Consider the following 27,632-nt stretch of genomic DNA (forward strand, 5'->3'; position numbering starts at 1 on the left):
AAACTTCCATGTCCAAGGAACATAATTCCAGCTGACAGCTGAAAAAGGTAGAAGAGCATGTGTATCCTACTGCTTATGTTGTGGTTCTTTTACATTGTGAGAACGTTGAACTGCAGCTGTTGTGGCTCTTGTGTGCCTAGCTCAAGCACCGAGTGAAAAAGGATGCGTGTCCCAAATTATTCTTGTATTTTTCCAATTACATTTATCAACACAGCATTGATACTGTGAAGTGTAACACTGAATTCCTCTGGGCTCTCTCTCTCTCTCTCCCTCTGAACTGAATATTGCAACACTATAGCCAGAGTTGTTTAAAAATTACTATCCTATAGAAAAGCACTTACTGAAGACCAGGATCTGTAAGCCATCACTAGTTTGAGGCTTTCTTTTGAGAACCCTGCCATATATAAGTTAAAAGGATTGTTCCCTACTATTTACCATGAACAGGGTTCTTATGAGGAAAAAGTTGACCTGACTCCCACCATACTCAAACTAAGTGACCTGTAGTTTTTCAGGAATGGTTGGTTTGGGTCATTAAAAGACTTTCAAAAAAAGCACTTTTCATGATCTATTGTTTGAACAGATAGTGGATTACTTTCAAATCCCTAATCAAAGTAAATATTTCAGTTTATATTTTATCTCAGCCAGAACATCACTTTTAGAACCAAAGACTTAAATTGCCATGAAGTTGTTTCAAATGTTGTATTCCACTTTATGATTTGTATCTCACGCCTAAATTTGTTTAATTTAAAATACATCAGGGGCTACAGTCCTGTGAAAATTTGAATATCCACTCAGTGTGAGTACAGCACAAAACATTTATTTCAATAATTACTCCATGCAATAGTTAAGCTTCAGATCACAACTATTCAAGGATACATAAGTACACCAATTAAATGGTGGGGCAGCAATCATAACAGCTTCTGACAGAGGTTACTTAGCATTGCTCATCTAACTTTAAGACAGTAAGCCATTACGTTCTCTCCAGGTTTATGATAAAGTCAAGTGGACACCTCAACATATCTTTGGCCTCAGCCTGACCATAAAATTTTTCACTAAAAGGTACTGCTTTTATAGTCAGGATTGGGTCAACTCCACAGCAAGTCTGGCAGCATCTCTGGGGGAAAAAACAGTTACCATTGAGTCCAATATGACTCTTCTAAAGAAGTCATTTGGGACTCAAAACATTAACTGTTTCTCTCTCCACAGATGCTGCCAGACCTGCTGAGTGTTTCAGCACTTTTTGTTCTCCTTTCAGATGTCCAGCATCCACAGTATTTTGCTATTTAGGTCAAATCCTAGACAATCAGGAAGAAGACTGTACTTAGCCTCAGGACAGGAGTGGGACATTACAACAATTTGATCATGAGCTTGGATTGGAGAAAAAGATCAGGCAGAGTCCCTGTTTCTGATCCAGAGAATCCTTCTTGGCAATAAATGCATTTAAGTGATGGATGAGGAAAGACTGCTCAGCTTTAACCTTCCCCCTCCCACTGATCAAATAATCAACTGTTAAGGGTTAAGGAGGGCTACCATTCTTGGAGTTGACTGATTTCACAGGGGACCCTCCCAATAAACCATGTCATATTGTACAAGTCTTAGTTTAACAATATACAGACTTTATCCATGTTCTCCCTTCCCTGCCAACAGGTAAGTTAATTTGGTTTTGGGAAAGAGAACACATGAACTGGAGTGTATAGAGGGCTCACTAAAAGCGGATTTAACACTTATTAATGGCTATTTAAAAATAATCAATTGCTGTATACAATAGTGAAGAGGAATGAATTATACTGAACGGTATAAGTTGCATATTGCCCTATCTAATGATTATTCTCAATAAATGGGTATTCAGTTACATTTTAAATGAAATCTTCCAAACTATCATTGACTCTGAAGACCCATCTAGTGCAGACTCAAAATGTGCAAGGGAATGTACTTTATTGGCTCCGAGCAATTCTTAACACAGTGAATAATTAGGTAGTTGGAAAACATTTATGACCCCACAGGCACTGATGACAACATGCGAGAAATCAATTGTTTACGTGTAAAATAAAAAACCGTGAACCTGCAGAACACAGCATTCATCTGACAGTCACCTGGGTTGGCATGTCAAACCGCTTGCATTAAATATGACAAATATACAAATACGTCACAAGTGTTAATAGTCAAGCCCAAAATGCTTGCTACTTCAATGAATAACAGGCAACCAAAGCCACACAGTAACATTAGTCAAACAGCAGGTCTTCATCCTTTTCTTCTTCAAGCAGGTTGGCTGGTGCACTGGCATGCTTTAGCGCCTGACCCTCCTGTTCTTTGTCTTTCTTCTCTTTCAACTGCTTTTTCTTTTCCTGAATCTTTTTCAACCTGCAGATGTGAAGAGATTGGCCATTACTTCAATATTTTCAATGTTTTTCAACGTTGCTGTAAAAATTTGAGGATCAACAGTAATTAGTGGGTAGCCCAGCAAACAAAAATTCCTCCCCCCACAATCACCCACTGAAATCTGGAGATGGAATGAATTTCTTTCCATATCATTTTATTTTTATTTTACCAAGTGCCACTAATTGAAGTAATGTAATTAACGAATTTAAAATTAAACAAATTTAAGTGTGAGGTACAAATAACATAAAACAAAATGCGCAAGCAAATTGCAACATTTAAAATAACTTCATGCCAACTGAAGGTTTGTTTAGCCAGTCTTTGGTTATAAAGGTGAGGTTCTGGACTCATTGTGCACCTCCTGTGGCAATTCCCTCTTGGAATACTATGGAGGGAAATCTTCCTGAGTACCAAGTATTTCAATGGGTAGAAGAACAAATAGCAATTTCTCATTGAACATACACTGAAATGCAGAGTTTTACAAGGGCAAAGCTAAAAAGTATTTAACTTTCCTTAAGATTTATTTGGTTGCATTTTGAAAGCAGTCCATGTGAACAGCATTAGATTGCACTGCTTTCATAGATGAATAAAGCAAAGTTGTGTATATGTACCACACACATGTTAAGATCTCTATTCAAGATGCTCTAACTGACAGTGAAAATTCTAATTTTGGAACATAGCTGACAAGATAGATTGCTCTCGAATATTAAAAAAAAAACTCCCACATCACCTACCTGTAAAATTCCTCCCTTTCTCGCTCATCCAACTCAGTTATGATATAGGACAATGTGCGCTCTATCCGAGGAATTATCACTTAATTAAAATGGGACAGTAATTAGTAGTGATCAAGCAGGTAACTTAATAACAAATGAGAATTATGTGATTCCATCACTAAACAATCTATTCTAGTTCTGAACTGGCACAAGTTTACCCTGAAATTCTTTGGGATGCAGTTTTCTGTATTTCTCCCATCTGTGCAAGTAAAAATTATACAGAAAAGATAGCAATATATTTTCCACTTCCAACAGGTCAATGAAAGTTGCAATTTTTTGCACCCGATTATCGACAGAAACTGTTAAGTGGTTATCCCTATGCATTGTATGTGTATTATAGAATAATAGCTCATTCCATTGATCAAGTATTTTCTTTAATGTTAAATGCAAGCCTGCATTTATGATCACTCTTGACATAGCACTCAATCCTTTAAAAAGCAGTAAATAAGACTCCGGTCTCTCTCCCTTCTGGGCATCTTTAACTTTCACCCGTTCCTGTTATACTCCATAACTATAATTCTACACATATTTAACTATGTTAAAGGTGCTATATAAATTTAAGTTATTGATGTACACATGTAACTGCGCACAATGTACACTGTCAAACATCTAACAATCTTGTGCTCACTTCCCCAATCTATTTACCCCATTTTAAGGTGCTGATTTTACTGTGCAACTTACACTCAATGATATTATCTATGCCCTGCTCCACATCATTAGTGAATATAGGAAGGAGAGGATCCCGCCCTGAACCTTAAAGCACTTAATTGGTAATTTGATTCCGTTAGGAAGCAGCCACATTTAAAACCACTCTTTCCCTACAGTTGTACAGCAATCAGTCTCTGCACTGATACCACAGGACCAAGTTTAGCATGTGGTTTTGACAGACTAGCTGTTCTAGTTGGGAAATCAGTGATTGCGGGGTCATGAGTTTAAAATCATCAGCATGAAGAGCAAGATCAGAAAAAAATTCTTCGTTAAGAGAATTGCTGGAGCATGGAATGATTTGCCAGAAACAGTTGACATGGAGATGATTACATCTTTTATGGGAAAATTGGATAAATATTTGCAGCTAAGGGAGATACAGGAACATGGAAAAGCAGCAGGCTATTGATATTAGTCAAACCTTCAAGGGGTAAAAATTTGCAAGGGAACTGCTTTCAATACCTTTTTTCACTGATGGATATGCAAAAGTTGCTATTTCAATAGTTCTTTCGAATCAATAGAATTCGGGTGTGGAAATCTTGAGACAGTCTTAACAATTTTGTGGGCAGCCAATGCATTCACATACCACAGGTCCAAAATACTTGTCATAGGATGTTTGAAATCCATGAACTCCCAAGAATTAAAGTACTGCTTTCTAGTTTCCATCAGCACTCTTTTCCAAAGGTTCCCAACAAATTCCCTAGGAACCTGGAAAGGTCACTGCAAGACCAAAAAATTCACAGTTCTTTTCCTTGCCTTCCAAGTTGCTTTGTAGGGATTTGCACTGACTGCAAAATGGCAGCCTTCCAGGACCTCACCTAATCATCTGTCCTTACTGTGCAAATTGGACGGCAGCAGGCGGTTTGACCCTGGGACACCACGGTCAAGTCCAACCCCTTCTTTACACACCATTCGCAGAAGGGCAGTTTCCAGCAGGACTCACTGGAAATTTGAGAATCCATGAATATTATTCTCTAACCAAAGCATAAAATTACAGAGATGATAGATTAAATGAATGGCCATAACTGTGGCAAGTGGATTTCAACATAGGCATGAGGTTACACCTTCGTTAGGAGATATTGGTCGTGGAGAGGGTGCAGCACAGATTTACCAGAATGATACCTAAACTCCAAGGCTTAAAATACAAGTAATATTACACAAACTGTGTTGTATTCCCTGGAATTTAGAAGGTTAAAGAGTGATTTGATTGAAGTTTAAATGGCAACTGTTAATTTTAAATAACATTGATAGATTTTTTATTAACCAATTTTGATTTTTTATTCAAGGATATGGGTAGATGGAATTTGGTCTCAGATCAGCCATGATCTCAATGAATGGTGGAATATGCTTGAGGGGTTAAATGACCTACTCCTATGTTCCACCCAATTTAAAATTCAAAGCAGTAGCAAAAATACATAACTTACCATGTTCAATTGCATTTACACGCCTATTGGTAATTTTAATGGCTTCATCCAGTGTCACAAAGGAAGTCTGGAATCAACAAGGTTATAGGTTCAGTGCAGTAATTATTGAGAAAATGTTCAATGTTTTTCCACTGACGTGTCTCAAAACCCCATCTCTTTATATCAGGGCCATAGTGGTCCAATTTTTCAGAAGATTTTGGCATCTTTCTGGAACACTACAATATCATTTGTGATGTAAGTTTCTGATAACTTAAATAATTATTAAATTATGGTTCAATAGCTTAAAACATGTTTTCTACTGCAAAATCAGAGCACATTCTTACCTTTCTCTACCTCTTACCTGCAGTGATGCCAGTTCAACCAGAAGCTCCACTGCTTTTGCATAATTTCTCTTGAGTTTAGCCAGTTGTTCTCCACCTCTGGCCAAGCCAGTCAGCTCATAACCTAATAAATAAATAAGTGTGTGCATAAAGAAAAATACCTTACGAGAGGGTCATGTCAACTCAGTTAGGTGAAGCACTTAAACCAACCCTTTAAAGTCATGGTTAACTAGTGGACCGCCTATAATACTCACATTGAGTCAAAGGATAGTGTTTTGTAATGACTGGAGCTTGTGTCACATATCAAACAAAATATAGTTCCAGCTTCCTTGACATTGCTCAGAAAGGTAAGATTCCAATTTTCTTTTATTAACATTCTCACTAATTCTACCCCCTCCCCATTTTCTGTGGCTCTCTATCTTGCTTTCTAACTACCATTCCTTCCATGACTGTCCTTCACTTGTCTTTTTTCTGTAAGTTTTCCAATGATATTGGTTCTTACATATTATTTTCCTGCTGGTATTCATTTTCATGTCTCAGCTTTGTTAAAGTCCAAGGAATGCAAAAATATGTAAATTAATGTGTACAGATCAAAGATGGAGCAAATTGTTCAGAAACTGGTGCAACGTATACAGCAGAGAAAGAAATTGTTAGCGATCAGGTAAGGTAGTGAGTAAAGAGATGGGGGGACAGGTGAGGAGGGTGGAGTAGCAGTGACTCGAACTATAATAGTAACATTTTCAAGGCACCTAGGACTTAAGAGAAATTGAAGGCAAAATGTGTATAATCTTCATTGGTAATCAGGGAGCAATGTCCAGGGCCCTACCATGCAAGTTGGAGGGACAGCAGAGAAGAAGGAGATAATGAGAAAAGGAAGGGGAGGGAGAAAAGAGAGAAGTTCAGGAATAGCAGAAGCAGATCGATGTCAGCAGAGATAACTCCTAAAAATGTCCAAGTCTTGCGCTTACTGAGATGGAGAAACAAGTCCAAAGCTGTCCTTCGTGAGCTTCATGGAGCTGCACTTTTCTACTATTACCTGTGTATGAAGGCTGCACAAGATTTTATTTACTTACTGCAGCAACAGAGGAGCTTCCCAGGCATAAAAATAGCATTTCAACGCACTGAAAAATGGTTTATATACGTTTGAATGCTAAAGCCTTGGCTCAGAAACTGCAATGGAGAATTGCAAACATCAAGTTCTTTGATTGTTTGATGAATTGTAGCTGCTGGCTCCAGATTGTTGCTTCTTTTTTTGTGACGAGCGATGTGGTTGTTTGTGCGCTTTTCCACTTCACGATGGCTGAGATTTTTCCCTGTCTGAGGGATCAGCATAGCTCCATTTAACAGAAATTTAGTTCAGCCAATGAAAGAAATATAATGGACCCATTTAAAAATCTGATGCACACAGTACAAATCATTGTGTATCGGATCAGAATATCTCAGGCAGTGAAGGGCAGATTCTGACCATGTAGATACTATCTGGCCACGGGGAAATGATGCACAAGTTCCTTGCCACACCTGATGAGGTCTTTATTCAGCATTTCCAAAGTACATTGGCCAATGATGACCAAATAAAAAAACAAAGGGAAGAGTCTCTTCTGTGGTTTGCTCCCTGTCCAATTAACGCTCAAGTTTGATCATGTAATGGATAAGAGTTTGATGTCAAAGTAAGGCTAATTGCACTCTCTTATTTATGTGCAAATGGTACAGCAAGGTAAGGGGTTGACGTGGATATCAAAAGTTGCTGCCCCAGTTGCATCACACCGATATCAACTTCACAAAAACAGCACTTCAATGTCTGCCTCACTGTAGAAATGCACTGGCTGGTGCGAAGTTGCGGTATTTTGTGTGGCAGCTGCAAAGTAAACTAACAGAATGTCAAGTCTAATCACCCTTTTAATAACAAGCTAAGTGTCAATTACTACCAAATCAACACCTCTGGGAGTGAAAATTAACGATCACAAGTGTGGCTGGCATCTCATTCCTTCGAGTATTAATTGTTAAAGATTTTTTTAAAATGTAAAACTTAAAATTTGAACATTTTTTACTTTTCCTTTTTGTCTCTTTTATTGCCTCTTAATACAAAATTTTTCCCCCCTCTCTTCCTGTACCTAATTTGGCATTGAATTCACCGACTCTAACTTACACTTCTTTCGCAGTCTTTGCGCTATTTATTTCAATCAGTTAAGAAGATACATAGACGCTTGCCCTCTTTATTCAGATTCCAGATTACCTGTTTCCCTCTTTGCAACATTGTCAGCTACACTTTCAGCAACTTGCCACATGAAAAAATTAAAAATTTAAATATGCAAGGGCAAGTCTAACTAAAAGCACATCATTTGATACTGTGCTAAAGCAAAACCTGGACTAGTAATATTCTTCCCATGGTGCAACACATACATTTCAGTTTCTACGGAAGGCTACCCACATTGATAATGCAGTTACATGAATATGGTTTAACTTTTATCCACCCTCTTGGCAATGAAACAGTAAGAGTGACAATTTTTACTCACTGTCTCCTCCTTCCTGGTAATGTTCAAACACTGGTAGTATAACACCTGATGAAAGAGATGAGATTTATTCAGTAATTGCAGCAAACATATTTTACATTCCAAAGCGTACAAAAAGCTTTTCTTTTTAAAAACAAGTTTCCGATTTTTCTCTTCTCCCCGCTCAAAGCATGGACGTCCCTATACACATGTCCACACTAGAAGTTGGACAAGCGGGTCACCTATTCTTAAGCTTTGGCCAATGCCATTTTGATGCAGTGGCTGGGAGGCATGACAGAAGAACCCAAGTTGCATTACTTTACCTCCATTGTCTTGGCAGATTAGGACCCTCCATCTGATGACAGAGTCACTTGGCAGATAGATACAAACCCACTTTGTATCACTATCCACTAACAGATTGTTTTATTCTACTTGTTACATAGGCACACAGGATCCTAATGCAGGTCACTATCAAACGTAAAAATAAGATATCAGAAGCTCCATAAAAACATACCTGCTACGTTGTCTTTTTTAGCTCGGACCTTAACTTGTGCCTTGTTCACGTTCTGGATCACAGTAGTGCTGCACACAATGGAACCAATACATCAGCTATAATATTAGTCTACTTGCATCGTATACTCTACTCTGTTTAGTTTGAAGTTACTTGATGCAAATCATCTGATAATTGACATTTTTAGCAATAAATTCCTAATTTGTTATTTGATCAAAAGGATAATGTTAATGGACTAATGCCTAAAATTTTAGATTAATTATGCACAACTAGAGAGTAACCTTTGTGGACAGAAAAGTATTCAGGTGCATGCAAGGTCAATAAATATCAAATGGATTCCACAATTATGAATCCAACATCTAAGGCTTCAATTTAGGATACAACAATTTTTCATGCCTGTAACTGCCCCCACATAGCAAGTGATGTCACACAAGTCACCAAACCTATAGTCTCCAAACACCAGTTGCTCAAAATCCTTGTTAGGGACAAATAAAGTAGTCAATCTGCAAAGAAATCTTTGGTGATTATAGCCTCACCTGAAGTCTCCAGCAGTGAATTTGGCTTCAGCTAAGGAAAAGGCTGCTTCCCTCATGACCTCACCCATCAGTGTCTTAGTCTGGGGGGAGAAAACCAAAATGAATGCAAATTCAGCACACGGAGGTGTTAACTCACTGAAACACAAGGCTAAGCAGTCATTTTATTTTAGCTATTTTGTTTAATTTTTTAAAAATTGTCCAATTCATTTCAGGTATATAACAGCATTTGTTATTTCCAAAAATCGGTGAGGGTATCCTCATTTTCTGTCACTTGCCCTGATTTAACCAACCTGTGCACCATCTTTGGCTGACAGAACTGGTGGATGACCAGCCCCAGGCCTCCCCCGACATCGCTCCTTGCTGGCCACAAAGAGGTATGCAACTCACTGAGTCCCCACAGTGCACACGCTTCAATTGAGGCATTTGGGTTGCAAGCCGGTCAAATGGCTTGCAAGCTAACTCAGTAGAGTTGGGGGTTAAGGGTGGAATCTCCAATCATGTGTCTCCTCTGACATTCCACTTTCCGAAACAAGGTTGGTTCAGTTTGCCAGCACTGACAGCTCAAAGCCAAAATATAGCACATCCAAATAAAGGTGCTGTTTGGACAGGAAACCAAAAGGACCTGGTATTGAATAACCAGGCCTTGCACTGTGCTAAAAGTATGTGAACTAAAAGAAAAATAAATAGGAAGGTTTAATTAAACTTGTAACGACTGGTCTTCAAAGATAAACTTCACCTCTATAATCTTTTTCAGGATTTGTCTGAAACGCAGTGTAAGAGCATCAGACTTTTTCTTCAGTAAGTTGCGACCAGTCTGAGCACCTTTCAAGCGGGCCTTCATTATAGTTTGGGCCCTATAGCAAAAGCAAAAAAAAAAATTAAGTTTACTTTTAGCTGTCTATTGACGACTTTAATTACACTTAACATGAAATCGGTTAGGTGGCAGCACGGTGGCGCAGTGGTTAGCACTGCTGTCTCACAGCTCCAGGGACCCAGGTTCGATCCTGGCCTTGGGTGTCTGTAGCGTGGAGTTTGCACGTTCTCCCCGTGAATGCGTGGGTTTCCACTGGATGCTCCGGTTTCCTCCCATCAACAAAGGCAGGCTTGTTAGGTGGCAGACTGGGTGACCGCTTTGCAGAACACCTTTGGTCTGTCCGCAAGCATGACCCAGACGTCCCTGTCACTTGCCATTTCAACACACCACCCTGCTCTCATGTCCGTCCTTGGCTTGCTGCAATGTTCCAGGAAAGTTCAACACAAACTGGAGGAACAGCACCTCATCTTCCGACTAGGCACTCTACAGCCTTCCAGACTTAATATTGAGTTCAACAATTTCAGATCTTGAACTCTCTCCTCCCTCCCCACCCCCTTTCTGATCCCCCTTTTTCCAATAATTTATAATTTATTTACTTTTTCACAACTATTTTCTCTTCCCTCCTATTTTTAAATTTATTTCGATCTATTATTTCATCTCCACCTTTTAGCCCATTTCGATCCCTTCCCCCCACCCCACCCCCACGAGGGCCATCTGCCACTAGCTTGCTTCCCTTAATGTCCCTATTAGCACATCTTTTAGATAATATCACCACCGTCAACACCTCATTTGTCCTTTTGTCTGTGACATCTTTGGCAATCTCTTCTTGGCCTCCACCTATCACTAGCCCCCTATCGAGCTCTCCTGTCCCACCCCCTTCTATCAGCTTATATTTCATCTCATTTCTATATGTCTTAGTTCTGATGAAGGTTCATACGGATTCGAAACGTCAACTGTATCTCTCTCCGCAGATGCTGTCAGACCTGCTGAGTTTTTCCAGGTAATTTTGTTTTTATTCTTGTTAGGTGGGTTGGCTATGGTAATTGTCCCCCAGTGTGTGTGTGTGTCTGTGCCCTGTGATGGACTGGCGTCCTGTCCTGGGTGTACCCTGCCCACTGCCGGTCGGGATAGGCTCCAACTCCCCGTGACCCTGAATTGGACGAAGCGGTTCTGGAAAAGTGAGTGAGCGAAATGGATTTATTTTTCAGCACAAAGGTAGTATCACAGTTGTGCATTTTTCTTTGCCCCCCCCTCACAAGTAAGCATTTCTTTCTACCAAATGGGAAAGCTTCCAGTGGCAGAAGGTTGCAACATTTCTGGCTCCAGTTTTCATACTAATATGTTAAGCAAAGCTGATTCACACTTCTATTTTTAAACTTAAAAATGCACACATTTTTAAGCAGAAAGTATGAGGAAAAATGAACTGCCTTGGTTTGCTGTTCATGGAATTATCCATCCATCTATTTTCTAAGTCTCTTCTAAAACTGGCCAATAGCTGCTTTGAACATGATGAAGTCAAATTTGGGGACAGCACACAAGACGAGCATACTTGACATCTACATTACACCCGGATATCTTGTAAATCCAAAAGTAGCACAAATAATTAAATGTGAAAGCATAATGTGTGGACAAAAAGGTTTTATTCTCTCCAAAGTAGGCATTTATCTTGTAAAAAAAATCTATTCATTTTCAAAAGTGTGTTACAATATTATTTTTAAATTCAATCACAAAGGATGAGTTTTTTTTTGCTATTTGAATGCTAACGTATGAGAAAACGGAAACTTCCATCAAACGGCAACATATCAGAGTTGAATAACCAAATGCATTAAACTGAGTGCGTCAACATTGGTGAAAATTCAGCTCTAAAAATTGGTTCAGCTCCCTAATTATTTGGTACTATAACTCCCCCAAACCAGTTCCCAGTGCTATTATCTGCACACTGTTTATACAAAAATATTTATTTGAAAATGCTTTTCTATTATGTAAAAAGGTCATTGAAGACACCAGGTAGAAGGGGAAACTAGTTTTTAAATATGGTACCTTTCACATTCTCATGGCAATCCCAAAGCAGTTTGTAATGAATTAATGTTGAAGTACAGTCAGTTATAGTAGCCAATTTACATATGGCAAGGACAATAAATAAGAATTTCATCTATTTTTGGTGGTAGTTGAAGGATGAGTATTAGCCTGGACAAGACAATCTCTTCTTACCCACCCACCACCACTTTTTTGAACTTCAACGTGAACATGTAGACAAGCCCCAATCTAATGTTTAATTTGAGAAACAGTACTTGCGGTACTGCAGCACTCTTTGTTCTGCTGCTGAAATGTTAGCATCAGTTCCATGCTCATATCCTGCAGTGAGGTTCGAACCCTGCAACCATCTTTGGGAGTGCTCCCATTGAATCAAGATGACCACCTCTAAATACAAAGAGCTTCTTGCTATAAATTTTATAAGAATGCTTTTCAGAAATTCCCCTCCATATCTATCAGCTAAACAATTTTGGTATAGGGGATGAAGATGCTCAGAGGTGCTGTGTATAACAATGTGAACCTTTCCAAGTCAGACAAAATGTAAAAGATAGAAAGTAAAGTGCTGTGGGTAAATACCAAGTTCAAACATTAAACAGACAACTCTAATTATCTATAATGTTTTCTGTACCAGCAGATGAGTTCACATATTTCCACAAAGTTTGAGTTATTACCATGTCACACTGCACAGTATCTCAAGTCCTGGCGTGTGACATAGAATGTATTAAAAAAAACAGTTCATAGGATGTGTACAATTCTTTATTGCCAATTCCTCATTGCTTTTGAGAAGGTGATTGGCCATCATCCTGAACCACTGTGGTCCTTGTGGAGATGTCAGATAGGGGATTACAAGGTCTTGACTCAACAATGTAGGAACAACAATAAATGTTGTTTGTTTTTCCATGTCATTGTTTCCAACAGAACTCCATGATAATCTAACACTATCTTGTGGTCCATGCATCTTTTTTTAAAAAGTGCTAATTGTAATGCTCGAGATCCATTAAGGGGCATACTCTAGTTATGCACAAGCATTTTCATAGCAAGTACGATGAGGGACAAAGGGATAGAAGACTATATAGACAGGCAAGGTGAAGTACATAGAGCATGAGGAGACTAATGTGGAGCAAAAGGACAGCCACATAAACCAGTTGGATTAAATGGCCTGTTTCTATGCTGTAAATTCCATGTAATTTTTATACAGTACTATACCGCATGACAACTATTTGATTTGTTGCAAGTTGTGAAAATAACCTAAAAAGAGAGACTGGGTTTTATTTGGTGGTAACAGGCATAGCACACATAAATAAAAGCAAAATATTGCAGATGCTGGAGCTCTGAAATAAGAATAAAATGCTAGAAAAACTCATGTCTGGTAGCATCTGTGGAGAAAGAAACAGTTAATGTTTCGAATCCAATATGACACTTAGAAAAAGCAAAACACTGCAGATGCTGGAAATCTTAAATAAAAACAGAAAATGCCGGAAATAGTCAGTAGGTCAGACAGCATTTGTGGAGAGAGAAACAGAGTTAACATTTCGAGTCCATATACCTCTCCTTCAGAGCTTTTCCAGCATTTTTTCCAGAGCTTTTGCAGCATTTTCTGTTTTTATTCCAATGTGACTCTTCTTTGGAACATATATATGGTACACATAAGGGGTGGTTGTGTGCATTCTGAACAAATTATGCAGAGAATGACTTTTGTTAAAATGTAACTGGTTCTTACATGTTTCTTAATGCATAACTCCCACACTGTTCATTTGAGTTAATAAAAAAAAATTCCTTCATAAAATACCCATTTTTGATAGTCTCAGTCTGCAACAGTAGATTGCAACATTTTGGAATATTGTTTGGCGCAGTTACATCAATCGGCTGTCTCTGGTATAACTTCCCACAAGCAGATACTCGCAATTTCTCTTTAGTTTCTAGCCTGTGAGTTCCTTTATTTGGAAATGGGTGAATGATTCAACTTGGGAAACAGGCCGGTTCCCTTAAAGCGGGTTTTCCTAACCCAAAATTAAAAACGCTGCACTCATTGATCTTCCAGAAATCCCGGGAAACCAGTTTTCCAGGGCAAAGTACTAAACTAGAATCCAACCCTGCGATGGCCGGGCACCGTAACCAAAATCTGATACTCACATCCGCGATGGAAAGATCTCAATCCTTTCCTTGCCTGACATGTTTGCTTATTCGGAGAGGAGGAAGGGGGGGTGGGGAAATAATCCAACAGCTGGTGGAAAAGAGGAAGAAAATCCTCTAAATCTACGAGGAGTATCCAGTGACCTTCAGCAGGCCATGAACCCCAGTCTTGCTCCTGTTGATTAATTTTTTCACTCTGGATCCTCCAGTTTGTCTCCCTCGGATCAGCTGCTGGCAAAGTCACGTGACATGGGGACGTGACCCTTGACCCCTCCCCTTAATGTTAACTTTTATCGAACATTTCGGGTGCGGACTTTTTTTTAAAAAAACACGTTTCTAATCGACAGGTTGTTGTTTGCTTCAGTAACACAGTGCCTCGCTTTTTATCTCTCTCTCTCTCTCTCTGGGCGCTACGAACCCTCAAAACTCCTTCACCAAGATGGCGCCGGCACAGCTTCACTGCCCTGGCGCATCTCTGCCTCCCCCTTCCATTTCCAATCGTCCCAGAGCACTTGATAGTGAAGATCTAACAGAACTATCACGTCAGAAGGCTGAAAAGGTGTGTTGTTGGGGCTGCTGGGGGAGGAGGGGGTTCGCGCCTCATAAATGTCACAAATCAGTGCGGCGCCGCCATTTTGACAGGAGTCTTCAACGGAACCCGATGTAACCTCCGCCCCCGAGTTTCCGGTCGTAGGAAGAGCCTGCGGGGCAACAGAAACGGCACTGCGCCTGCGCAGCAACGGCGTGCGGGGCAACGAAAACGGCACTGCGCCTGCGCAGGAGGGGAGTGCGGGGCAACGGAAACGGCAGTGCGCCTGCGTCGGAGGGGAGTGCGGGGCAACGGAAACGGCGCCAAGCAGAGATTGGGCCCAAGGCAGCGGATCCCCCCCCTCCCTTCACAGCGGCACCCGAGCAGCAACAGCAGCAGCAGTGTTGCCCACACATTCCGTTCAGGTAGGTGAGGCCTGGAACTGCCCTTTCACACCGGGGTCGGCGGCTACCGCCGTCCCTCCCTCCCTTCCCGACTAACTAACTGGCTGGGAATGAGTGAGTCCAGGCTCCGGCCTAAACCCAACACGTTGCTCACGGTCACACTTTTTGAGTCCTCAGCTCGGCCTTCACCCAGGGGATCCTGCCCCAGGGGGACAGTCAGTGTTTATAACCCGGCCTTTAACCCCCGTTCCCAGTCTGTGGGTGAAATGTGACAGATTCACCCTGTTGCCCGGCTCCAGGAGTTCATCATTGCCTCACATTTTCCAGCCTTCTCCTCACTCTCCATTTTCCACTCCCAACTACCCTGAGTGTGGCCGTTCCTAAGTTTACATTTTCCTGCTGCGTCTGCCCACATGCAGCCAGGATTGTTGAAGTTCCCAAGATGAAGCAGGGCAGTTTTGATTGCATCATTCTAAAAAGTGAAGTCCCAGGGGATGAAAGGCTCCACTCCCCATGATACTAGTAATAGTAATAATAATAATGTTGGACTCGAAGCGTTAACTCTGTTTTCTCTCTCCACGGATGCTCCCAGTTTTTCCAGCACTTTTTCCTGTTTTTATTTCAGATTTCCAGCATCTGCAGTGGTTTTTTTTCCCCCCCCCCCGTTTTTTTTTTAATATCTCAATCCCACCTCCCCATGTCTTTAATTTCATTCAGTGGTCAGGGAGCATCCATCCTTTTTTTTTCGGCCAGCTCTGTCGGTTTAAAACTAGACTAAGTTTGGCCTAAATTTCCAATTTTTATTTTGTCAGACCCGATCTTTGAGAATGAGGACATTTTGTGGAGATTTTCATGTTTTGTCTTGAATAGAATGAAGGATTTAAGCAAAGGGGGGGTGGTTGTGTTAGCAAATAGAGTTGTCTCACTGCTGGCTGGTTTTCAGTTTTCTGATTATCTGTGGACAGTGTGGATTGTTTATTTGTGCGGTCTCCTCATCTGTGCTTTTTTTTCCCCCATAAGTCATTTAACCTGAAAATTAGTGATGCTAGTGAGGATTTGATGGTGAAATATATTCCATTTGAAGCCAGAAGTATACCATGAGGTGCATGTATGCCACAAAAAAGGGGCAGACACACTATCAATCTAAACTGTTGTTGGCTGACTGCTCATCAGGATTTTTAATTGGAATTTATTGAGAAACCTGAAGCCACATTCATTGCATTGCATCAATGTGCATTCTGTAGTCCTGGTCCCATGGCTACATTGTAATTTCTCACATGGATTCAGCATTGGAATAACTACACATACACAAACTTCTCGTGATGGAGAGCTTCTACTAACCAACGTCACCATGTTTTCTTGGTACTTTATATACCAGGGAATTTAATGGCAATGGAACTGCGCGCGTGTAGTTGTGGCGATGTTGCCAATTTTCTATTTTTGCTAGATTTCCTACAGTGTTTGTAAGGTTCACGTAGTAACGGCAAACTGCTTTGCTGGCTTGTTTGGTCAAGCCAAGAGCTCAGCCTTATATGCCTAAAAACTGTGGACCTCATGGAAGTGCAACCGGTGGTAGCATCTTTGATACAAGTGACATTTTGCTGTCAAGAGTACTCTGCCTCATTGTCTCCATGGCAGCATCAGTGCTGGACCTGTTGTGCTACAAGCATTATTTTTAGCACATTTGCCTCTGGGCCAGAAAGCTTTGGGCTCATGCCCCACTATTGTCCAGAGCATAAGATCTAGATTGACAATTCACTGCAGTACTGAGAGAAGAGTGCATTGTCAGCTGTTACCTTTTGCATGAGAAGTTAGGTTTGAGATACTGGGATAAAAACAAAAAACTACTGCGGATGCTGGAAATCCAAAACAAAAACAGAATTACCTGGAAAAACTCAGCAGGCCTGGCAGCATCGGCGGAGGGTCATGAGGACTCGAAACGTCAACTCTTTTCTTCTCTGCCAATGCTGCCAGACCTGCTGAGTTTTTCCAGGTAATTCTGTTTTTGTTTTGAGATACTGGGACCATTTCCCCTGGCACAGAGAAGACGAAGAGGAGAAGGTTTAAAATTATGAAGGGTTTTGAGACAAGTAAGTAGGAAAAGACTATATTTTCTAGTTGTGGGGCAGTGTTAGGAGATGGGGGTTAATTTAAAACAGTTAGGAGAGTTAGAATAAAGTTTCAGGAACATGCAATGCTTTGTGATAGGGGGCAGCCGAAGCAGAGGCCATTGCATCTTTTAATGGAAGAGAGAAATGTTTGAAGGTACAAGACTTGTGATAAATAAGAGTAATGGGATTAGTTTTCAATTGTTCTAGCAACAAGTTGGATCAGCCATTTCACCAAAATGCCTCCCCTTGTATTGTAAACTCCTGTGGTTCTATGTTCCCACTGCACCTACTAACCTTTCCAATATCAAGGTAATTTCACTTGTAAAAAGAAAGCATCAGCTAGCACAAACCAGAATATTTCAGCTTCAGTCCCATTTGTGCAAAGTCAGCTGACCTCAGCACTATGAAAGAAACACAAAACAAAACACATCAGATGTCAATTGCCTTCCATTGACGTGTCTGGAAAATAAATGCATTCATGGACACTTGGCAATAACAGGATCTGCCCGGCTGTAACATCCCCTGTTGTCAGTTTCAAAGAATGGTTAATTTGGTGATATATCAGAAGGTGGCCATGAAACTCTTATTAGTGGGAGGTAAACAGGCAAAAAAGCTGTAGAGCTACGTTTCTTCTAGTTAACAATCATTTGCAAAAATTATATTTCAGACACACAATCGGTTGCTGGTTGACTAGCAAAATGCTAGTTAATTGACAGTGCTATGTGTATTTTGTTATGCATGTTCACAACTAAAATGCAGATAATCTGTAAATTATTCCAACAGCCCAAAGCAGCATTCCTTATCCTTCCAGCAGAACCAACAAAAACCTTGCATATTTAACCAATTTGTTGAAATGCTGCTTGCAGCCACTAAAATGATAGCAAGTGAACTGCAAAAATGCACAAATTAAGCAAGAATTCTGGTAACCTGGAAATCATCTGTGAGAGGTTCCAATCCTGTTTACCCAAGTGAATAATTGACACATTATTTACTGCTTCCTCAATACAAAATCCCTAGTGTGCACATTTTACAAACCGGGATTATGGATAATGACGAACAGGGAAAGACCCTCTGGTTTATCTATTCTAGACTGTCCCACTGTATCACAATGTAAACACTATTGAGGGTAATTAGAAAATCTGAATTTTGGGGAGAGTTTCCTGCTCTTCCTCAAATAGTGCCATAGAATATTTTACATCCATCTTGACAGGCAAACATGGTTTCACTTCTCATTAATTTATAGTTTGCTATCATTTAACATCAGTCTGGTCAGTCTATGCTTCACATTTTCAGTTATTTTATTGCCCTTTTTATAGAAGGGTCCCCAAAACTCTACACTGTACTCTAACTGATGTAACAATTCCCTCGCACAAGCTCTTATACTCTATTAATAAACCCCAAATTCTTTTTTAAATGATTTTATATACATGCATCAAACTTTCAAATGATTATTATCACGCTCCTTGTTTTTCTGCATTAATTGGCAATTATAACAGGCAGCAATTGCTGATGCCAAATGTCATCACTGTTAGTTTCCTGGCCCATGTTAGTGAAGAACAATTTTTCATTTCAAGCAACTGCTTTCAAATCTTGTTTTTTTTACAAGTTTTTGGAGATTGAGAAAATAACCAAGAACTGCTGAAGTAGATTGATAACTTACCTGACCAGAAGGACATATTCTACCACGGTTTCTGCTAAATGTTGAGCATCTTTGTCATTGTATTTCTTGTTTTTCATTGTAAGATACAAGCACTCTCCCCAAGCATTGATCAAGCATGAAGCTTGATGGTGAATGTCAGAAGCCTACCAGCCATTCACACAATATGCATTTGGCAGGGACCCTGAATAAAGACCAGGACTGAGAACCTGAGCTGGTTTTCCCCTCACAGGCCCAAACTCACTAACATGAACAGGAATTTGCCCCTCGAGCATGTTTCACCATTCATTGAGATAATGGCTGATCTGTGAGATAATTCCATATACCTGCCTTTGCCTCATTTCCCTTAGATTTTTGTTAACCAAAGATTTTATCAATCTCAGGTTTAGAGTTAACAATTAATCGAACACTAGTTGCCATTTGCAGAAAGATGTTCCAAACTCCCGCTGCTTTTTGTATGTGTAAGTCTTTCCTAATTTCACTCCTGAAAAGCCTGGCTCTAATTTTTCGATTATGCCCCTTAGTCCTAGATTCCCCAGCCAGCAGAGATGCGGTATGTTGGGGGAAACTATCTGCTCCCTTAATATCTTGACAAATTGTAGAATGCCATCTGCTGCTATGCTTGGATCAGTGAATGGGTCAAGTATCTGCCTGGTTTGTTTGGCGCCACTTCATGCTGGATGAACTCATTGATCTTAAGGGGAGTGGGAAACCATGATATTAAGTATGCACTGTACACCTTTCCAAAAGATGAATATAAAATGGTTCTAAATATCAAGGAGTGGTTCAGCATTCATTAAAGCTGCAAACAAGCAGAATTTAGTTGCTGCAATCATTGAAATGTCCTTGTTTTGGGCTTTCATAAGTTGCCTCAACAGTTAAACACACTGCGAAAGAAGCAGATTCTCTGGAAGCAAAACACTTTGTTGCCCTGATCTTCTGTAAATCTAGAATGTATTAATCTAGAATATCTTTTTATCCTTGTGTTGGATTCCTTTGAAGTTCCCAGGCTGAAATGCTATCATCTCAAACTGCATGGTGGCTGTCAAGAGGCATTTTCACTGTCAGTGTCACTTTGTGTTCCAGTCAGTATGCAATGATTTTGTAGAATCCCCTTTAACATACTGTCCATCTCTCGTTGTCTCTTCCCCCAATCATTTTTTAGGATCCTGTTAGTTCTGCACATTATTCAGCAGTCTAGTCCAGCAATAATAAATTGTGTGATCTTTCTGGTGTCTTTTGATATACCACAATATCATTTGATTTCTTTCGCATGTTTCAGAATGCCAGCCCTTAATTGTCGGTTTTACCAACACAAGTTTCCGGAGGTGGAAGATGTGGTGATGGTAAATGTCCGCTCCATTGCAGAGATGGGTGCCTATGTCAGTCTCCTAGAATATAACAACATTGAAGGCATGATTCTCCTCAGTGAGCTTTCAAGGAGACGTATCCGATCGATCAACAAACTGATTCGTATTGGCAGAAATGAATGTGTAGTTGTAATCCGAGTCGACAAAGAGAAAGGTGATGTACTTTGCAGATTGCGTTAACTGGCAGCTGTGTTCTTCAGATCCAAATTTTAAAATTTCTGCTTGCTGTCTGGATGAGGATAATCGAGCCCTCTTTAGCGGCTCAAGCTTTTAGTTATTTGCTCATCTCTTGACTCAGTGGTAGTGCTCTTGCTTCTGAGTCAATCGACCCGCTGGTGGGCTTGAGCACAAAATCTAGGCTGACACTTCAGTGCTGCACTGCCTTTTGGACCCCATCTGCTCTCTAGAGTAGATGTAGCAGATATCATAACATTATTGAAGAAGAGCAGGTGAGATCTTCCTGACACGTTTATCCCTTAGCAATAACAAAAACAGTTCATTGTCTTGATTATGGGACCTTCAGTGGCTACTGTGTTCACCAAAACTTCAAAAGAAATTCATTGGCTGTTAAGTGTCTTGGGGCAGCCCAATGAGAAAAGTTCTAGATAAATGCGAGTTCTTTGCTTAATGTCAGCTTCCTAAGTTTTCAACAGGCTAGTAAACTTATAAGATATGACTGGACCTTTTTTCTTTGTTAATCAAATTCCAAAACAGAATTGAATTTAGATTTATTTTTTGTGAGTTATATACAGATGGCCTGTGAGAACTACAGGTTATAGCTATTTGTTTTATTTGCCCAGGTGGGGAATTTAACATTTTAACCTTTTAGCCGTTGTCATCAAAAACTCCGTTCCCAAGCCACTGCATGAAGTCGAACCTGAGCTTTAGCAACCTTGCCATCCTATTCAACTTTGATATGAACTTCCAACCATGCATGTGCCGACTTACCCAGCTCCATAACATCACCTGTCTCCGGCCCTGCTTCGACTCTTCTGGTGCCGAAACCTTCAACCATGCGTCTAACGCCTCTACACTTAACTGTCCCAGTGCTTTCCAGATTGGCCCCCCTGACCTAACTCTCACCAAGTTCCATTCACCTGTCACCTCTGTGCTTGCTGATCTATGTTGGCTCCCAGTCTGGTAACACCAGAATATCTTTTTTCAATTCTCATCCTTATTTTCATATATCCCACATCCATGGCCTCTCCCTAGCTGTGTAACTCCTCTGGGTCTGCAACTCTCCAAGAACTCTGCGCTTGTTCAATTCTGACCTCTTGCCCATTCCATATTTTAATTGCTCTTAATTGTGATGTACTGGCTACAATTTTGCAAAATTCCTTAGATTCAGGAACAGTGCCATTAGGTTGGAAGTTGGCAGATGTTACACTGCTTTTCAAGAAAGGAGGGAGAGAAAACAGTGAACTACAAGCCAGTTAGCTTTACACCAGTTATTGATAAAATTAAGGAAGTCTTAACAGTGCACTTAGAATAGCATAGTATGATTAGAAAAGTCAACATGTTTTTACTAAAGGGAAACCCTATTTGACAAATTTATTAGAGTTTTTTGAGGATGTAACTAATATAGTAGATAAAGAGGAACCAGTAGATGTTGTATACCTGGATTTCCAAAAGGTATTCGATAAAGTGCCAGTCGAAAGGTTAATAGGCAAGATAAGGGCTCATGGAGTTGGGGGTACTATATTAGCATGGATAGAGGATTGGTTAATGGATAGAAAGCAGAGAATGGGCATAAATGGGGCATTTTCAAGTTGGCAGGCAATGGATAATGACATGTCACAAGGATCACTGCCATTTACAATCTATATTAATGACTTAGATAAAGGGACAGAGAGTAATGTATCAAAGTTTGCTGATATCAAGCTAGGTGAGGAGGACACAGGTTGCAAAGAGATATAGGCAGGTTAAAAAGTGAGAGGGCAACAAGATGGCAGATGGAGTATAATGTGGGGAAGTGTGAAGTTACTCACTTTGGTTGTAAGAGTAGAAAAGCAGAATATTGTTTAAAAGGCGTGAAACTTGTAATTGATGTTTAAAGAGACTTGGATATGCTCATACAAGGAACACAAAGTTAGCATGCAGTTGCAGCAAGCAGTTAGGAAAGCAAATACCATGTGGCCTTTATTGCAAGGGTATAGGAGTACAAGAATAGAGAAGTCTTTCTACAGTTGTGTACAGAGTTTTGGCGAGTGTCTATCTGGAATAGTGTGTGCAGTTTTGGAATCCATATTTAAGAACGGATATACTTGCCTTGGAGGCGGTACAGCGAAGGTTACTAAATCTCATTGAAAACTACAAAATTCTGAAGGGACTCGATAGGGGTAGACGCTGAGAGATTGTTTCTGCTGGCCAGGGAATCTGAAACACAGGCACGGTCTCAGGATATGAGGTTGATCACTTAGGAATGAAATGAAGAGAAATTACTTCATTCAGAGGGTTCTGAATCTTTGGAATTCTCTACCCCAGAGGGTTGTGGATGCTCCATCATTGAATACATTTAAGGCTGGGATAGACAGACTTTTGGTGTCTCAGGGAATCAAGGGATTTGGGAAGCAGTTGGGAAAATAGAGTTGAAGCCCGAGGTCAGTCATGATCATATTGAATGGCGAAGCAGGCTTGATGGAGCATGCAGCCTACTCCACCTATTTTTTGTGTTCTTGTGGCCATGCCTTCGCACTATAATTCCCTCCCTAAACCTCTCTGGCTGTCTAGATCTCTCTCCCTAATATCATCTTCTGTGGCTTGGTGTCAAATTTTGTCTGATAGTATTCCTGTGAAGTGCCTTTGGATATTTTGCCACATTAAAGGTGTCCTCTGAATTCAAGTTGTTGATGTTGTAGAGAGCCCTAATTAATGCTGCAGTTTTAGTGATCAGTTCAGTTGACGCTTTCATGAAATGTGGGATTATCCTGAGCTATATGGCACTGACTTCTGAAACATGATGGGAGCCTGGTCTTATTTTCATAAAACTCACTGGATAGCTTTCAACATAATGGAATGTTTAAGATTGCCTGTTCCTGGCTAAATAAGTGTTCATTGTGGTTGATTGCTTTGTTCCTGTCTTGTTTGATCCAGGTTACATTGATTTGTCTAAGCGCAGAGTTTCACAAGAAGAAACTATAAAATGTGAAGACAAGTTCACCAAGTCTAAGACTGTAAGTGTATTTTTTCATGCGAATGTAATACATTGTATGAAGGCGTTTGGTGTTGTAGTGATGGGCTGTACAGCACCAACAACTGACAATTCAGTATCGTTACCTACTGTATAATCAGACGTATAGATTTTGCCTTTGCCAGCAAGCCTGTGGCATCACATGAATGCTGATACCAACACATGACTTTATATATAATCTTTTGTGGACCTGTGCCATGACTCCATGTTGTCTTTGCTCATGTGACAGCTGAGAGAGGGAGCTTGCTATGTAGGTTTACTACCAGTCTCTCTAGCATGACTTGTTCCTACACACTACCACACAAAATAATAAAAAATTGAAGTGCGTTACAAGTGTTTGCATTTAAACATAAAATGCCCAGCAGCCATAACAAATGACTTAATTTCTATTTCATAATGTTGCATTTAAAATTACTTCGCAAGTTTGTCATGTTTGCTCCTTTTCAACAGGTGTACAGCATTTTGCGACATGTGGCAGAGGTGCTTGAATACACTAAAGATGAACAGCTGGATAGCCTGTTTCAGAGAACAGCCTGGGTCTTCGATGAGAAGTACAAAAGGCCTGGATATGGAGCTTACGATGCATTTAAACATGCAGTTTCGTAAGAATTAATTTATTTTCTACTTCATTGTGGGTGGATGTTTTGGAGAAATTCCTCATATACTGAATTTATATTACAGAACCTGTTTAATTGTCATTGATTTCAATTTAGCCGAGTTCTTTTGCTGTCACACCTATCCCTTGTATACTCAGCAACAGCAGATACCTGTACGCAGAGCGTTTAAGGGCACCAGTCTGAACCCCTACCAAGGGGTTTCCTGGCATCTGTTTATTATGGATTGGCGTTGTAAATCCTGTTCTAAAGTAATTGGGGTACCACGTGGCTCTTCCATGAGCACAAAAAAAAATGGCAGAAGCACATTTCCTATAAGCACTGCAGTTGTGTTTCAGAAACCTAATCCAGCTGTGAACCCATCTGAAGCAACTTGGTTACCACTTGATGGCAGCAGTGCCAAGCTTTACTGAGAGTGCTGATATTAAATTAGAGATTTTGAATATAAGTTTCCCCCCTCCCCATCACTTGCAGACATTAACTCATTTAATACATGCCAACAACACCTTGCATTTGTAGATGTTGGTCAAAAAATGAGTTGAAAGTACATTTTAAAGAAGAAACTGAGCATTTGACAGAGGTAGTCTTTGGTACCTCCAGCTGGTCATTCCTGTGAGAACCTTGGCAACGTCTGTCAGAGCCAACTCAGTCAGTCATTTTTTAACTGTATCTACCGATGGGTTTTTGATAAGTGCCTTTTGCAGTGTGTATTTTATCAATTTACAAATTTGAGTTTTTAATGCTGAGTTTTGAAATTTTTCATCAACGCTAGATCTGAAATTATACCTTTATTTCAACATTTCTATGTTGTCCATTCCACCTGGTCTGATTATGTAGAATTTTGAATCGAGTTGTTTGGTCTTTAATATTCAGATTTTTTAAAATGACATTCAACTCCATCCTTGGCTTAAAACTTAAGAGTATGGCAAACCAACATTAATGTGCAATGCTAATAAAACATGAGTAAATGGATATGACATACAGGTCAACCATGATATAATTGAATCCATGATATCATTGAATTGTGAAACAGGCTTAAATGGCCTATTTCTGTTCCTTCATTGGGCTTTTTACTTGATATTTATTTGTGTAGAAACATGCTCAGGGAGGCTTCTTAGTCAAACAAAATGGACTTTATTTACACAAGAGCTTCTGTGGTTGCTTGTATTTAGCCAGCCCCTCATACAATCATTTCCTAGGAAATTCCCTAGAATTTATTCCTCTGCGCTACCTACACATTGGTTGAACAAATCACGTGAACCCTACTCAGTTGAACTGATCTTAAAGTGACAGTCATCACAATTTGTTACTTGGATACATAGGAAATTTATAGCACAGAAGGAGCCTATTTGACTGATCTTATCTGTGCCAGTGTGTTTAAGTTGATTGAGTACAGTGGTAATGAGTAGGACCTCGGCTTGTTATTTGGAATCTTGTATGCAAAATGACTGTTGAGTTTGCCTACGTAAGACCACTCTGCATTTAAAAGTCAATGTGAGGCACTTGGAAACGTCATGAAATGTGATGGAAGGATTGCATAAATGCAAGTCTTTCCATTCTTGTTTAAGATAAGTTATGCATTATTTTTAAATGTGTCATTCTTCTACAAAAATTGATCATGTTCTGGAGATAACCCAGAAATGTTGGCACCATTCAACACAATGCCTCCGAGAAGTTACCCTTTACGTACAAGCCTTCATGGTAACTGTTAGCATTTTATTACACCAGAGATGCCTCGCACCTAGAACTAATCCTGTCTGGCGCAGCGTATCATGAGTAGGAGCCGCAATCCCCATCCCGCTTTCCCCCAAATCAACAACATTGACAGCAGTTGAGATCAGTTAGTTCTGAATAGACCAAGGATTTATTCAAGGACTCCCTAGTCTGTATTATCAGCTTGTAGATAATTTCATTGCCCCACCTTGGAAACCCCCTGGGTGGTCAGCATCTCAGCTTCCTCAGGAGGTCCCCAGCATCACAGTTACCAGTCTTCAGCCAATTCGATTCACTCCACGTGATATCAATAAACGGCTGAAGGCATTGGATACTGCACAGTCTGTGGGCCCTGACAATATTCCGACAATAGTGCTGAAGACTTGTGCTCCAGAACTTGCTGCGCCCTAGGCAAGTTGTTCCAGTACAACTACAGTACTGGCATCTACCTGACAATAGAAAATTGCTCGAGCATGTCCTGTACACAAAAAAGCAGGACAAATCCAACCCAGCCAATTACTGCCCCATCAGTCTACTCTCGACCATTGGTAAAGTGATGGAAGGGATCATCAACAGTGCTGTCGAGCAGCATTGCTTAGCAATAATCTGGTCACTGACGCCCAGTTTGGGTTCCGCCAAGGCCAGTTGGTTCCTGACTTTATTACAGTTTTGGTTCAAACATGGACAAAAGAACTGAACTCCAGAGGTGAGGTGAGTGACTGCCCTTGACATCGAGGCAGCATTTGACCAAGTGTGGCATCAAGAAGCCCTAGCAAAACAAGAATCGGGGGGGGGAAACTCTCAGCTGGTTGGAGTCATACCTAGCACTGAGGAAGATGGTTGTGGTTGTTGGAGGCCAATCTTCTCAGTTCCAGGACATCACTGCAGGAGTTCCTCAGAGTAGTGTCCTAGGCCCAACCATCTTCAGCTGCTTCATCAATGACCTTCCTTCCATCATAAGGTCAGAAGAGGGGATGTTCGCTGATGGTTGTACAATATTCAGCACCATTCGTGATTCCTCAGATGCTGAAGCAGTTCATGTCCAATTGCAGCAAGACCAGGACAATATCCAGGCTTGGGCTGACAAGTGGCAAGTGACATTTGCACCACACAAGTGCCAGGCAATGACCATCTCCAATGAGAGAGAATCTACCCCATAAATATAAAAAAAAGTTAATCACCCTTTCTCTCTCGTTCTCATGTTCACCTACTTTTAAAACTAAGGTTTAATCTGACTGTCTGTACTTTGCTGTGAAGAGAACAGTCTTACATTGGTTTGTTCATTTTTCATATGATTTGTTCTTTTTCCCTCAGAGACCCTACTATTCTCGACAGTCTTGACTTGACAGAAGAAGAACGGGGGGTATTGCTGGAAAATATCAGGCGCCGTCTCACTCCACAGGCTGTTAAAATTAGGGCAGGTGTGTCTTGTAATTCTGCAATATATTGGGGAAATTTTGGAATTGATGCAAACTCTGCCAATCTTATGCATAAATAAATAATGTTCCCTATTAAGATATTTGCCAACCATTGTAGAATGCAGTTCAGAATTAAGGTAATATATATCAACATTCCCTTGTGCCCTTACCCCTTTTCGGGGTTAACCTTCCAGACAAGCCAATGATTCTCCAATATCTCAACCAAGTGGGTGGTGGTTCTTTTGTGAGGTTGGATAATGAAAGTTCTCTGGCTGTTTTGAGTGATGGGCTGAGGGGGGTGGAATGTGAAGAGAGGGCTCAAAATGTAACAAGTTAATTCCGCATGATTGTGATAGTAAAGCATGGTGTCAAGCTTCTTGAGTGTTGTTGAAGCTGCACTCATCCAGGCAAGTGGACGCATGATTGTGATAATAAAGGTAATGATCATGCTTCTGGTCAAATATTGAGGTTTGTTAGCAAAATGGAGAAGTTAACGTATATTTAGATTGTA

General features: G+C 40.3%; 2 protein-coding genes across 2 annotated transcripts in view; one reads left to right on the forward strand and one right to left on the reverse strand.

Annotated features, from left to right (window-relative positions):
• Positions 1 to 1,918: 1,918 nt before the first annotated feature.
• On the reverse strand, positions 1,919 to 14,780 carry atp6v1d (ATPase H+ transporting V1 subunit D). Its single transcript, XM_078563239.1, has 9 exons — positions 14,116 to 14,780; positions 9,871 to 9,988; positions 9,135 to 9,214; positions 8,602 to 8,669; positions 8,112 to 8,156; positions 5,619 to 5,722; positions 5,279 to 5,345; positions 3,111 to 3,189; positions 1,919 to 2,361 (listed from the first exon to the last, which is right to left on the reverse strand). The coding sequence occupies exons 1-9, from the start codon at positions 14,154 to 14,156 to the stop codon at positions 2,223 to 2,225; spliced, it is 741 nt and encodes a 246-aa protein (XP_078419365.1). The 5' UTR covers positions 14,157 to 14,780; the 3' UTR covers positions 1,919 to 2,222.
• A 125-nt stretch (positions 14,781 to 14,905) lies between these two features.
• eif2s1b (eukaryotic translation initiation factor 2, subunit 1 alpha b) overlaps positions 14,906 to 27,632 on the forward strand; it is a 31,709-nt gene continuing 18,982 nt past the window's right edge. The window contains exons 1-5 of the mRNA XM_078563240.1: positions 14,906 to 15,069; positions 20,099 to 20,340; positions 23,280 to 23,359; positions 23,827 to 23,978; positions 27,018 to 27,124. Of these exons, the coding sequence (XP_078419366.1) occupies positions 20,100 to 20,340; positions 23,280 to 23,359; positions 23,827 to 23,978; positions 27,018 to 27,124 (580 nt within the window). The 5' untranslated portion in view covers positions 14,906 to 15,069; position 20,099. The remainder of the gene's footprint in view (positions 15,070 to 20,098; positions 20,341 to 23,279; positions 23,360 to 23,826; positions 23,979 to 27,017; positions 27,125 to 27,632) is intronic.

This window comes from Cetorhinus maximus, chromosome 18 (genome assembly GCF_964194155.1).
Source record: "Cetorhinus maximus chromosome 18, sCetMax3.hap1.1, whole genome shotgun sequence".
NCBI classification, from domain to species: domain Eukaryota; kingdom Metazoa; phylum Chordata; class Chondrichthyes; order Lamniformes; family Cetorhinidae; genus Cetorhinus; species Cetorhinus maximus.